We start from the raw sequence: 13725 nt of genomic DNA on the forward strand, positions 1-13725 counted from the left end.
CACTAGGTCAAACCATCAGTGGGAAGTCCTTTTTATTGCTCTAGAATCCTTAAAATGTATTTTTGGTCTTCCATAGATTTCCCTAGAAATATCTTATCTGCTTATTGCATCACTGCTTCTTAGTTCACAGTATAGTTACAGCATGAACATATTTTACTTGTACAAATTAAGTCATACAGATTCATCCAAAAGAGGATTAAAAAAGCAAACAGGAAAAGAGGGTAAAATAAAAATAATACAATATTGAACTGTGTGGGTGACCGCCACCTCAGTGAGGGTATGCTACAGATAAACTATTTGCCACTGTGAAATGAATGGTAGATATGTTTGCCATTCCTTCAGTGAAACTCAGTATCCATGTGGCTCAGTTCGGTTCGGTTCGGTTCAGTTCAGTCGCTCAGTCGTGTCTGGCTTTTTGCGACCCCCTGAATCGCAACACGCCAGGCCTCCCTGTCCATCACCAACTCCCGGAGTTCACTCAGACTCAGGTCCATCGAGTCAGTGATGCCATCCAGCCATCTCATTCTCTGTCGTCCCCTTCTCCTCCTGCCCCCAATCCCTCTCAGAATCAAAATCTTTTCCAATGAGTCAGTTCTTTGCATGAGGTGGCCAAAGTCTTTCAGATTATAGAAATCTTATCCTTTCATATATTTCCAATGTTTAAAGATACATATCCTACACATATAGTGTCTCTAAATGTAAAGCAATACTGATTCCTGGTAATCAGAGAAACAGCAAATATTTCAGTCCCAGATTAAGAGGAAAAAAAAGGCTTACATGGATTTACTGAAAGGATGTATCTTTTTTTTTTTTCAATTTTAAACAAGATGTTTATTTAAACAACAAGACACTTGACTTGAAGAAAAAACTATCATTTCTTTTAACAGAAATTTCTCCCTACTTAGGGCTTCCCACATGGATCAGTGGTAAAGAATCCACCCACCAATGCAGGAGATGCAAGAGACTCAGGTTCCACCCCTGGATCCAGCAAATCTCCTGGAGAAGGCAATGGCAACCACTCCAGTATTCTTGCCTGGGAAATTTCATAGACAGAGGAGCCTGGTGGGCTACAGTCCATGGTGTGACAAACAGTTGGATGTGACTGAGCACACACTCACTCACACACACACATACACATACCCCTACTTAAAGACAGACTGTCGTACATGTAACAGCTATGTACAAAAATGTTATAAAATTTCCCTTGGTTTACAATGATAAATGAAAAACTTTAAAATTCTCCAATCAAACAAGGTATGCAAGGATTTTTATGATGCTCTTAAAGGAAAAAAAAAAAAAAACAGTGAGAGCAAAATAACTGGAATAAAAAAATAATAACTGAATTAGCCTCACTACCACCTTCAAGTCAGTATGATATTTGCTGTCAGTCATGAGTCCTTCCTTGGGCTTTTTGTCATCCACCGTGGCGAGCACGGAAGTCTCCTTAACTTCTGTTTCACAAAAGAGGTACCAGGTATGCCCTGTACGAGCACACAAGCAGCACCAGGAATGGCAGAAGCAAGACAGGGTATACCTTGAATGTCTTGAATTTAAGTCAATTTCTGGGGTAATTTCAACCAAATGAAATATCTGTGTTGTGCTGACAGTGGAACACCATTTTAGAAGAGCACGGTCTGGGCAAGCATAGTTCATTTAAGCACCTAATAGACATTTATGGAGAACCTTCTGTGTATCAGATATGTTCTAGAAAGAGAAAAGGAAAATTCTAAGACTTTTGTGTTTTAAAAGTCACTAGTTGTGATAGGAACTTGTGGAGATGAGTGGAACTTGGAGTCTGTTGAAAAAACCCAAATGGAAACTGTTGGGAGTCTGGTTTGCAATAGTTACAGTGGCAGAGAGGAGAGGAGAGGCTAAGCTACAGGAAGATGTAAGCAAGTCAGGGAGAAAGTGTCAAGAATAATGGCATTTTGCCTGAAAAAAGGATATATATGTATATATACATGCATATGTCACTTTGTTGTACATCTGAAACTAACACAACACTTTAACTATACCTCAGTGAAAGTGGTTAAAAAGAGAATAATGGCATTTTATGATATGGTAGACCATTTCACATTTTTAGTATTTAAGTTTTTTCACTCTAAATGTATATATAAAACAACTCTTTAGTGCTATGAAATCATAACTAATTACAGCAAATAATATAAATGTTAGAATTATTTTCAAAGTAATAGCACATTTTAGAATTAGCATTTTGTAAAGTATATCCTGAGGAACATTGGTCCTGTGAAATGAAAAAGGGTCTCCATGATCAAATAAGTTTGTAAGAAGGAGTATGACATTCCCCAAACTTTACTAAAGTCTCAGTTAAGTCTCATAGCATAAAACTGTGTTCATTTTACTTAATCACAGAACCATTTCTTCCCATAATACATGTGTTCTACAAAAATGCTATTAATAGAGATTGAAGGGTAGTCATATGTATCATATAAGTTATAATCAGGAACAGGTGAGTTCTTATGCAGTTCATCACAATGAATATCTGCTGTTTAAAAACACAGCCAGTTTGACAAAAGGCCAACAGGTGTGAGTCAAATGGCAGAAATAAGCATAAATAAAAGGTCCTGCCTTGCTTTTATTCTACTGATTGTTTAATAGAGCCAGAGAGTTAAAGGCTGACCTTTTCTGAACTAACCAATAAAATGAAATTAAAACAGGAAGAGAGAAGTGAATACAGAAAGCATCTAGGAATCAACTTTAGAAGAATTAGTAAAGTTGTCCTGGCTTAGTCATTCTTCCATTTGAATTTATATAAACATACAACAGATTACATCTTTACCTCACAGGATAGTGAATTTCCCTGCATAAGTCTACTGCAGCATAACTTACTGCATAAAATAGTGTCAGTCATCACAGTATTCAACATAAATGACCATAAAATAGGACATGCTGTAAGTAATGACCAGAAAAAATATAAAATCGTTTCCAGTACAAATAACAAGATCTAACATAATACTAGGTACCATAAAGAGCTGTGATTATACAGCAACCCTGTATATATTCATTATATACATAAATGTATACATTTATACATTTAATGTATACGTAAGTGTATGCATTATGTACATATATAAAATAAATCATATTTTCATATTTTATAAATGAGATTTTTAACAAGAGCTGCCCCCAAATGTCCATTATACAAAATAAAATAACACAAAACACATTGAGGCTATCAGTAAGATGCATGGTAATGTGGAATAGCAGAATTTTCATGATTAAGTCAAAAAGCAGAACTTAAGTTAGAAGCTCTTATTTCTATTCATTCTTTCCAAATGTAAAAATAAGAACATTTGTCATATTCTTTCAAAGTTTTGTCATTTTGGAGCACTTTAAAATCAGAAAGAAAATTAATGTAAAGCATGCTGCTTATTCTTCAATGATTCTCTCATCAGTAAAATTATTATTTGAATAAAGTTATCAGTGCCAAAATAAGAATACACCTGACTACTCTAATCTCAAACAATAATGAGTGATGAGAGCAATACATCTTTGGTTATTATCATCACTGTCAATTTGTTGTTGTTCTGGGGAATTCTAATATGTATAATTTTAATATGTATAATTCTTACTATTTATTACCATTTTATAGAACATTAAAAGGAAAAAAGGTAAAACATTCATTAGCCACCCAACTCAGTACAACTTACTGTTTGTTTTGTATGTGTGTGTTTTTTGAATATATTGTTGTATCTTTAGACTTTGGTCAGAAACCCATCAAAAGCTTTGGCTTTTTCAAACTCATGACTCTTTTCAAGCCATCTAACACCACTACATTCAGTTCTTTAAAAGGAAAATCAGGCATTAATTCCAGTAAATTCCCAGCATAAAACCTGTGTATTTTCATTTTTCTTTAACACTTTTCTCAAGTAACAGAGGACTGTCACTAATGCTTTCTAAAGTTAATCACTCAGTTTTAGTTTTTGATTTTACATTAGCTCAACTGGTAAAGAATCTGCCTACAATGCAAGAGACCCCGGTTTGATTCCTGGGTCAGGAAGATCCCCTGGAGAAGGGATAGGCTACCCAATCCAGTATTCTTGGGCTTCCCTGGTGGCTCAGATAGTAAAGAATCCAGCTTCAGTGCTGGAGTCCTGCATTCAAACCCTGGGTTGGGAAGATCCCCTGGAGGAGGGCATGACAACCCACTCTAGTATTCTTGTCGTGAGAATCCTCACGGACAGAGAAGCCTGATGGGCGATAGCCCATGGGGTTGCAAAGAATCAGATATGACTGAGTGAATCAGCACAGCACAAGCCTCTTAAGTCAGTGTTCTAGATTTTCCCATTTTAATGACTCTATTTCCCCTATTAAATAAATCAATAAAAATTCATTCAGCCTGCATCTTCCACCAGCTATTCCAAAGTTCTCCTTCTGTTCATTGTTAAGATTCTGATTATTTTAGTATCTCCTTATAAACTGCTATTCTTCATCCAACTACAGTCTAGCTACCCTTCTCTACTCTAGTTCAAGGGTTAGCAACTTTCTCTGCACAGATCCAGGTAATATTTTTGGCTTTGCTGGCCACATATGTCTCTGTAGCACATTCTGATTTAATTTTTCTTTTGTTCCTTAACTCTTTAAAAATTTGAAACTTCTCCTGCAACAGACTGGATTTGATTTCCTGGTTGTAATTTGCAAAAAGCTACTCTTGTTAAAACTACTGTATCTATAATACCAAAAACTTCCTTTCTGATGTTTGAAGGACACCTCCCCTACATAAATTCGAGGCAAATTAAGTGATAAGCAGAAGGAAATCAAGTCATCAGCTTTAATTTTTTTCATTTTCTTTTTTTTTTATTTTTAGATTATGAAACTATGGTAACACATTTATAGAAGACTTGGGAAATACAGAAAAAAGTTACATATAGTTTTACTGTATATTATGATTATTCTCTAAGTAGATTCTTTTGATTTTCAGTTGGAGTTTCAATTTCAAACTCTCAAACAATACTAGAATGAATAAACAGAAAAGTTGAAGGATATAGTAGATGTGAAAAGCACTCTGAACCCAATATTAATATTAGTAGAAGCTGAGGAACAGTAACAGGGGGCTTCTTAAGCAGCTACAGGTGTCTTCCAACAACCACAGCCACCTCCTCAATAGATTGATCCTTAAACAGGCTGAAGAGGAGACCAACAGTAAAGTTTCTGTCCTGGGCTCACCAATCAAGAAGCTCCCGCATCTCCAGGGCGTAAGGGGTGGAGCCAGCAGGCTGGCATGCCTGGGCAGCACTCCTCCTGTAGGAAACCAGAGTCTGGAGAAGCAGTTTCCTGCTGCATAATTCTCCAGACCTCCAAACCCCCTCAAACTCTTTTTCCCATTTAATACCACTTTGCAACACAACATTTTGTTTTTCCCTTTAGCCAAAAACTTTATTTTTTGAGCATTTGTTACTATTATTCTATATACAAATGTTAATTTGTTACAAAACTCTGTATTCCATATTACTAGGTCACTTCATTCCATTTTATGCCACGTTTCCATCAAGAACTATTTTCCAAAATCACAATCTGCGTGATTATGTGTTGTTGTTCAGTTGCTAAGTAGTGTCTGACTCTGCGATATCATAGACTGTAGTCCTCCAGTCTCAGCTGTCCATGGTATTTCTCAGGCAAAAATACTGGAGTGGGTTTCCATTTCCATCTCCAAACATTTTTTGGACACTTTCTTTTAATTTAACTTTCCTCCTCCTTGGTTCCCAATGGACTAAATTCTTTGTCTCACCCTCTCAGCTTCCCAGGTGGCTCAGTGGTAAAGAATCCACTGCCAATGCAGGAGACGCAAGAAACTCAGGTTCTATCCCTGGACTGGGAAAATCCCCTGAAGTAGGAAATGGCAACCCACTCCAGTATTCTTGCCTGGAAAATCCAATGGACAAAGGAACCTAACGACTATAGTCCATGGGGTCACAAAAAGTCATATGCAACTGGTCACACTCGCCACCCCCTAATCCTACCTTGACATTCTCCCGGCTTCCTCTTTGGCCATCTTTCTCATTCTACATAATTCCTGGAAGAACCCATTCATTTACATAATATCAACTATCACATTTTTCTTTGATAACTATAACCCCTTTAGTAGCCCAGATCTTTCTCTGTTTTCCAGAACTATAAATCCAAAACATCCTCTTATCTTGTGAACAACAGAACCACTATCTACAGATTTTCCAGAAATCAGTTTCACCCTCATCTTTTTAACACAGCACATTTGGGGCTGAGGTAGCAAAAATGCACCATCTCTATGCACCATCAGCAACTCCTGATTTAAATGTAAATCATAAGCAGATAAGAGATTGATGAGAGAATATTTTACTTAGATGAGTGGATGAATGTGTTTATGCAGCCATCCCTGTCCTGGGTATAGAAATACCTAATTTTATGGGAGCATAATCATAGTTGATTTTGAGTAGATTCAAAGCTGGGTGGTGAGTAAAACAATTTCCCACTTGCATGTGTAATTTCTCATCATTTTAAAAGAGATGATTATCTTTACCCTTTTATCATAAATGAAAGCAGGCCGCCATTATTACCTCTAGAGATAGATAGCACCACTGTAATTTTATTATATTACTTTGCTTCTAAGAAGAGTAAATCTGAATACTTAAACATTTTTCTATGTGCACAATTTTTTATTTTTAAAATATTTGACAGTGAGGACCCTTGTTAAAACATGTAAATAAATGATATACCTTAAAATCAGCTAGCCATATTTTTATATCAAGGAAATATTCATAATATAAATTTTTTCTAAAAATAATATTTTTTAATTTCAGCACCATGTGGAAGTCGTTCAACTGGTTCAGAAGGCACTGTTCTATCACCAAACTATCCAAAAAATTACAGTGTGGGACATAATTGTGTTTATTCTATAGCAGTTCCCAAGGAGTTTGGTAAGTAAGATTCATCTCATCATGTAGTATATCATTCTAAACATGCTTTATTTTCACTGTATGCTATTCAAAATGTTAGTTGCTTTTTAATGAAAATATTTACTGTTCATAAAGTACTTTACTCAAAAAATTATTTTTAGGTAGTAGCTTTGTAATAATAAAATTTTGAGGTTATTTTTTGCATTCTGAATTTATAGTCAAGTACACAGGTGAACAACAATATAAAAATGAAAACAGGATTGTTTTTAATTTTTAAAAATAAGTACATCCAGTAACCCTGCAAGTGCCTTCATATTGGAATTTCATAAAATGGGAAATTACCAGAGCATAAAGCAAAGTCTGCTCTGCCAAATATGCATATATTCAAATATGGAGCTGTTATAATAATGATAAAATATTTACAGAACAATTATATTAGTTTTATATTTTCTAAACACATTTTCAGATAAAAAATATTTTTATTTTAAGCACCTAGTTTCTATGACAGCAGTGAATATAAAAAGACAGCAAAGGACATTTCGGCTCATCTTGTCAACCTGACAATCTGTTCTACATTGGCACTGAGAAGACAATGTGTCCTTTGCTGACTTCACATCTCCCTGATCACAAGTCTTAGAAGTCACTTACTTACCTGGCTTCTAAAGGTTTTGGATCTGAAATCAGCTGGATCTAACCCAGGTTAAGCTCTGTTTATGGATGGATAGGCAAAGGAAATTTAGTGAACAGCAAAGTGTGGGAGAGAGGCTGAAAGTTTTTTAGACTTCTACAATTTAGATTTACAACGTTGTGTTACAAGGTGAAGGATTTGCTAGGAAATGAATGTCTGGGTCAGGATTATGGAGTATTTTAGCAGAAGGATATAGATTTTATTATATCAAGGTTTTTAGATCACATCTTCACTTAATGTTTCTGCTGATAATAAAATAAGCTGATGCTTCCAGTCCAATTTCTTATAACGAGAATTTACCTATATATCCTCCTTCTCTCTATTCTGAAACAAGTCCAAGATCCACAACTTAGTAAAGAGAACATTATCATCAGACGGGAAGTACTAAATCTTTTATTTTAACCTTGAAATAGAATCGATGACGCCAACATTAGCACAGTGTCTTTTTCTGCAATCTCTTATTCCTTAGCATGTTGATTGATTTATTCAGAGTTGAGCTCTTTGATTATGAAGAAAAGCACAGTTTAGAAAGAAAAACACAATCCATATAATTGTGTTTATTATATTGCCTTTTGTGCCCAGAAGAGTTTTCCCTTTCTAGAGGGCTTTGTAGTCCCCAGTCACCAAAAATATTACATGGTGACTGATAGAATCTTAGCAGTGCTAATCCAGAAGACTGCATGGCTATCTGAGTCTCTTTGGAAGCCATTAATTTGTTCTGTTAGATTCTATTCTTGAGATGCCATGCAGCCAAAGGATTGAAAAAGAAGAAAATCACATTTCCTTTCCTGATACATACACATGTTGGTCACCAGGAGGTATTTGATAGTAGCCTATATATGTATATATATTCAAAAAGAGAAGGAAAAAGTTCTGATTAAAATTAAATTAATGGATTTCTAGTGAATGGAATTTTTATTTTAGCAGAGTTAATGTAAGTAAAATTGAATTATCTTAATATGAAAAATAATACAACCAATAATTGGTGATTTTTAACACTAATTTTTTCAAATAAGTCTTGGATTTTCTGTGTATAAAATCAGGTACACTTTGATTAATTAGTAAGGAAACTGATTTTATTTTTTCTATAAATGTTGCATCATTCTTTATTTCAAACTTTGTATGAAGTCAAGCAGATTCTAATCTAATTTTAGCTTGTCACACTTTAGGTATCTGTCTTTGGACAAATAAACATAACTTCTTTGAAACTCAGTTTCTTTATGTGTAAAGCAGGGATCATTATGTCTGTGGAGCAGAGCTATTGTATTTAGTAATAAGACTATTTATATATAGTATGTCATAGTCAATAATTCATACTATTGGGTTAAGAATGCCAGTTTTGGAGACAGATTTCCAGATTGAGAACACAACTCAATCTGCTCTTTTCCATTTAACTAATTACATGAGTCTTACTTTTCGTATCTCTGAAATAGAGATGATGTGTCTATTTCTTAGAGTTATTTCATAATTAAATAAAATATGTGTAAGTCATTATATAGTATATCGTAAATCACATACACACAAGGATGCACATACAAACACACTTTATGTTCACATTCATAGGTACTCCTAACCTCAAAAGTTGAAATAAAATGACATGGATTACTCAGTAGCCCTAGGGTCTTAAGAGTAACATGGCTAAAAATAAAACATTTATATTATATAATAAAAGCATGAAAACACATATTTTGTGCTTTACATCTCCAGTGAATATCTAATCACCTATTGATCACTTGAAATTTTATGAAAACAAAATAGAGGAATTAAAAACTGCAGTCATAGATTTCTTCCTGTTCCTACCTTTCCCTCTTTAATGTGAGATAATCAAGCAACATGTACTGGATCTCTGCAAATCAAAATTTCTTTTTGTTTGTTTCTTCCTCTCTTTCTCACTTTGCCATTTCCTTCTGTTGCTTCTGTGTTGTGTTTTATGACTTTTGGTATCACTTTATAACATATCACTTTTCACATTTTTCCTGTCATTTATTCCAAATTATAACCATTTCTTCCTCCATATCTTTTATATGCAGACACTTAGAATTTAATTTTTAAATATTGTAGCAAAATATCTGTCAATACAATCGATTTATTTATTGAGATTTCATATTTTTACAAGGGTTAAACTTCTAAAGTCATTATATAAGGAGAAAACCACATATAATCAACATTACCCATGAAAATACCGTGTCAGCCATAGAAGATGATCCACATTATTTTGTGTAAGCTATATTATCTCAACAATTTTAACAGGACATCTTTTCCTCCAGTGTTAGAAAGATAGTTATTCGGAAAATACCAGATGAGCTAGTTTGGTTTCTTACAGGTCATTTACTACAAAATTGCTTTCATTTATTTATTTTTGCCCAGTGTAGATTTGAATTCATATGAAGTAAATGTGCATGTAATGTAATTCTACTGGTTGATTGAGTGAATACTCTCAGTGAATTTCTGTCTTTAAGTTTTTCTAGATAAGAGTCATCAATTCATAACACTTTTATTAGCATCATTGATTTCATTTCAACTTCATATATTGGGGTCATCTGGTAATATTCATTCTGTAGGATTCTGGTTCTAAATACTTAGAAAATAACATTTATGGGTCAGTTATTGATATTTAGTTGTCTTTCTTTTAACGAACTATTTCCCTTTTAAATTTTTTTTTTTATTATTTAAAAATGTTCTATTTGGGACTTCCATGGTGATCCAGTAGTTAAGACTCCACACTTCCCCTGTGGGGGTCATGGGTTAAATTCCCTAATCAGGAAACTAAGATCCTACATGACACACAAAGGGTAGTCAAAAAAAAATACCATAGTTTATTAATAAAATAAGTTTTCTTTTTCCTTCATCTTAATGTTTAACAATAAGTTGTTTCCCCTTATGGTTTGTTTGCTATAGTCTTCATGCACTGTTTTTAAGTGCCAAAAACATAGCAGACAAATTTTATTTTGAATTTGGTATAGGATAGATATTTTGAATATAAGAGAACTGTTGACATTGTTGGGGGAAATATTTTTATTGATATTATGTATTTATACCTGTAGTGTGGGGCCAAAGTCATTTTGCAAGGAGGAAGTGGCTAGTAAATTTGGGGAATAAATGTTGTGGACTTCTATTTCCATAACCTTGGCTGAGATAAAACAGAAAGAGGTAAGAGCTATAACCAAAGTACCATACTAGTCAAAGGCTAGTGTTTGTTTTTGTCTGTTTTTTCTTGGGATAGAAAGTAATGGAGTTTTTAGCTTAAAGCCTAACAGAAATATAGTAGAGAGGGAAAAATTAGATGGACCAGTTGGTAAAGCAAGATGCTTAAAGCAATCTAAGGAGATAGGATTTTAAAAACCTAGAGGGCCTCTTCAAACTATAATGCAGGAGAAATGATTCATGATTAGTATCATTGTACCTCAATTAATTTCACATGAAACATTGCCTTTTGAAATTATCATCACTTCCTGATCTCCTTCCTCTCTTCCCCTTCTTCCATCACCCACTCTTTACATTCTGGAAACTATCTGCAAAATAAATGTAGTAATGTCCTAAGTCTGCCTTAACAAAGTATCACAAATTCAGTGGCTTAGAACAACAGAGGTTTATTCTTTCACAGTTCTGGAGACTAGACCCCTGAAATCAAGGTATCAGTAACATTGCACTCCCTCTGCAGATCCTAGAGAAGAATACTTCCTAACTTTAATGGCCCCAAGCCATCCTTGAAGTTCTGTGTTTTGTAGCTACATCACCCAAGTGGCGCTAGTGGAGAAGGGAATGGCTACCCAGTGGTAAAGAACCCCCTGCCAATGCAGGAGACACAAGAGACTCGGGTTCAACTCCTGTGTCAGGAAGATCACCTGGAGGAGGGCACGGCAACCCACCCTGGTATCATTTTGTATCATTTGTTCTAGGGACACCAGTTGTAGGATTTAGCGTCCACCCTAATCCATAACCTCATCTGAATCTTAGTTACATCTGCTGCTGCTGCTAAGCCGCTTCAGTCGTGTCTGACTCTGTGCGACCCCATAGACGGCAGCCCCCCAGGCTCCCCCCATCCCTGAGATTCTCCAGGCAAGAATACTGGAGTGGGTTGCCATTTCCTTCTCCAATGCATGAAAGTGAAAAGTCAAAGTGATGTCACTCAGTCATGTCCAACTCTTAGCTACCCCATGGACTTCAGCCTACCAGGCTCCTCCATCCATGGGATTTTCCAGGCAAGAGTACTGGAGTCGGGTGCCACTGCCTTCTCCATAGTTACATCTGCAGAGGTCCTTTTTCCAAATACAGTGATATTCTGAGCGCCTCGGTGGGGTTGAATATTGAGGGGACTCTATTCAACACACTAGAGAGGATCGACTATATTACTACAGTTTTATGTAGAAAATCCTAGTATAAATTACTCTACAAAGCACGTATCAAATACTAACTGTATAGAATGTAAACTGACATTCAGATTTCTTGGAGAATTCCAACATGTAATCACCTTGAGGAAATCCAGTATAGTCTATGGTGACTTAACTTTGTGTTTAGCTTCCCAGATAGTCTCACCTCCTTTAAGACCCATCTGAACACGTATTTGTTAGGATATAAAGCTTGCTTTTTCTCAAGACTAGCTTTCAAAAGTGGCATCTTGGAAATGTGCATGAAAACATTTTTAGGTTTTCCTTCTTAGATTTCCCAGATATCTGCCCTATCTCTTATCTTTTGTTGTTGTGTAGACTATTGGTTGCATAGATTTCAAATTCATGAATCCTTAAATCACACAAAGTTATTGTCAGTCTAGTATACTCTGTACAGGGGCATGGAGTTACCAAGACCTTCTGTGTATTTGCTGTGGGAAAAGATTTTTGTTTTATCTTTAAATTAGCTATCATCACCTTAAACTTTTCTTCTACTCTACATATTTTGTTTCTTATTCACAACTGTTGTCTTTATATTTCCTCAGTTCAGTTCAGTTCAGTTCAGTCGCTCAATCATGTCCGACTCTTTGCAACCCCATGAATCGCAGCATGCCAGGCCTCCCTGTTCATCACCATCTCCTGGAGTTCACTCAGACTCATGTCCATCGAGGATTTCCTAGTGTGGTATTTTTCCTCCAGTCAATCTGCAGGAATTGCTTACAAAATTTGATATTGCTTACAAAATATGATTATACTTGTTTTTCAAATTAATTTGAACTTTATTAAAACTTATGATCTATTAACAACTATCTCATTAATCCTTATTATATACATTAAATGTATTACTGCCCTTACATCTTATAGACTTAGGAAATTGAATGATTGTTGAATACAATCTATTTTTGCAATACATCTTTCAATTTTCTGTGTAAACTCTTAGTCTATGAAAAGTAGTCTTTAAAAATTTAGGTCTCCTTTAAACTTAAAAGGAAAAACCAAAATGGATTGAAACTAAGATGCACACACACTATATATAAATGTATATATGTGTATACATATATATATAGACAATTCAGTTATATCAGTACATATATTCATTCTTTTTGATTCTTTACCCCATAGGTTATTACAGAATATTGAATAGAGTTTCCTGTGTTATACAATAGGTTCTTATTAGTATCTATTTTACATATAGTAGTGTATGTTAATCCCAAGGTCCAAATTTTTCCCTCCCCCTCACATTTCCCCCTTGATAACCATAAATTTGTTTTCAAAACCTGTTAATCTATTTATAAACAAGTTCATTTATATGATTTTAATTAGATTCCACATATGAATGATATTATATGGTATTGTCTTTCTCTGATATGATAATCTCTAGGTCTATCCATGTTGCTGCAAATGGCATTATTTCATTCTTTTTAATGACTGAGTAATATTCCACTCTTGTTTGACCACTTCCAATTTGCCTTGATTCATGGACCTGACATTCCAGATTCCTATGCAATATTGCTCTTTACAGCATCGGATCTTGCTTCTATCACCAGTCACATCCACAACTGGGTATTGTTTTTGCTTTGGCTCCATCCCTTCATTCTTTCTGGAGTTATTTCTCCACTGATCTCCAGTAGCATATTGGGCACCTACTGACCTGGGGAATTCCTCTTTTGGTATCCTATCATTTTGCCTTTTCCTACTGTTCATGGGGTTCTCAAGGCAAGAATACTGAAGTGGCTTGCCATTCCCTTCTCCAGTG

At 35.0% G+C, this 13725-nt stretch overlaps 1 protein-coding gene across 3 annotated transcripts in view; it reads left to right on the forward strand.

The window, feature by feature from the left end:
• LOC120878903 (CUB and sushi domain-containing protein 3-like) overlaps positions 1-13725 on the forward strand; it is a 1427768-nt gene that overhangs the window by 1154476 nt on the left and 259567 nt on the right. For all 3 annotated transcript variants that reach the window (XM_040261811.1, XM_040261812.1, XM_040261813.1), the window contains one exon: positions 6798-6914. In XM_040261811.1, coding sequence (XP_040117745.1) covers positions 6798-6914 — 117 coding nt within the window. The remainder of the gene's footprint in view (positions 1-6797; positions 6915-13725) is intronic.

Source organism: Oryx dammah, unplaced genomic scaffold (genome assembly GCF_014754425.2).
Source record: "Oryx dammah isolate SB20612 unplaced genomic scaffold, SCBI_Odam_1.1 HiC_scaffold_19, whole genome shotgun sequence".
Lineage (NCBI taxonomy): Eukaryota > Metazoa > Chordata > Mammalia > Artiodactyla > Bovidae > Oryx > Oryx dammah.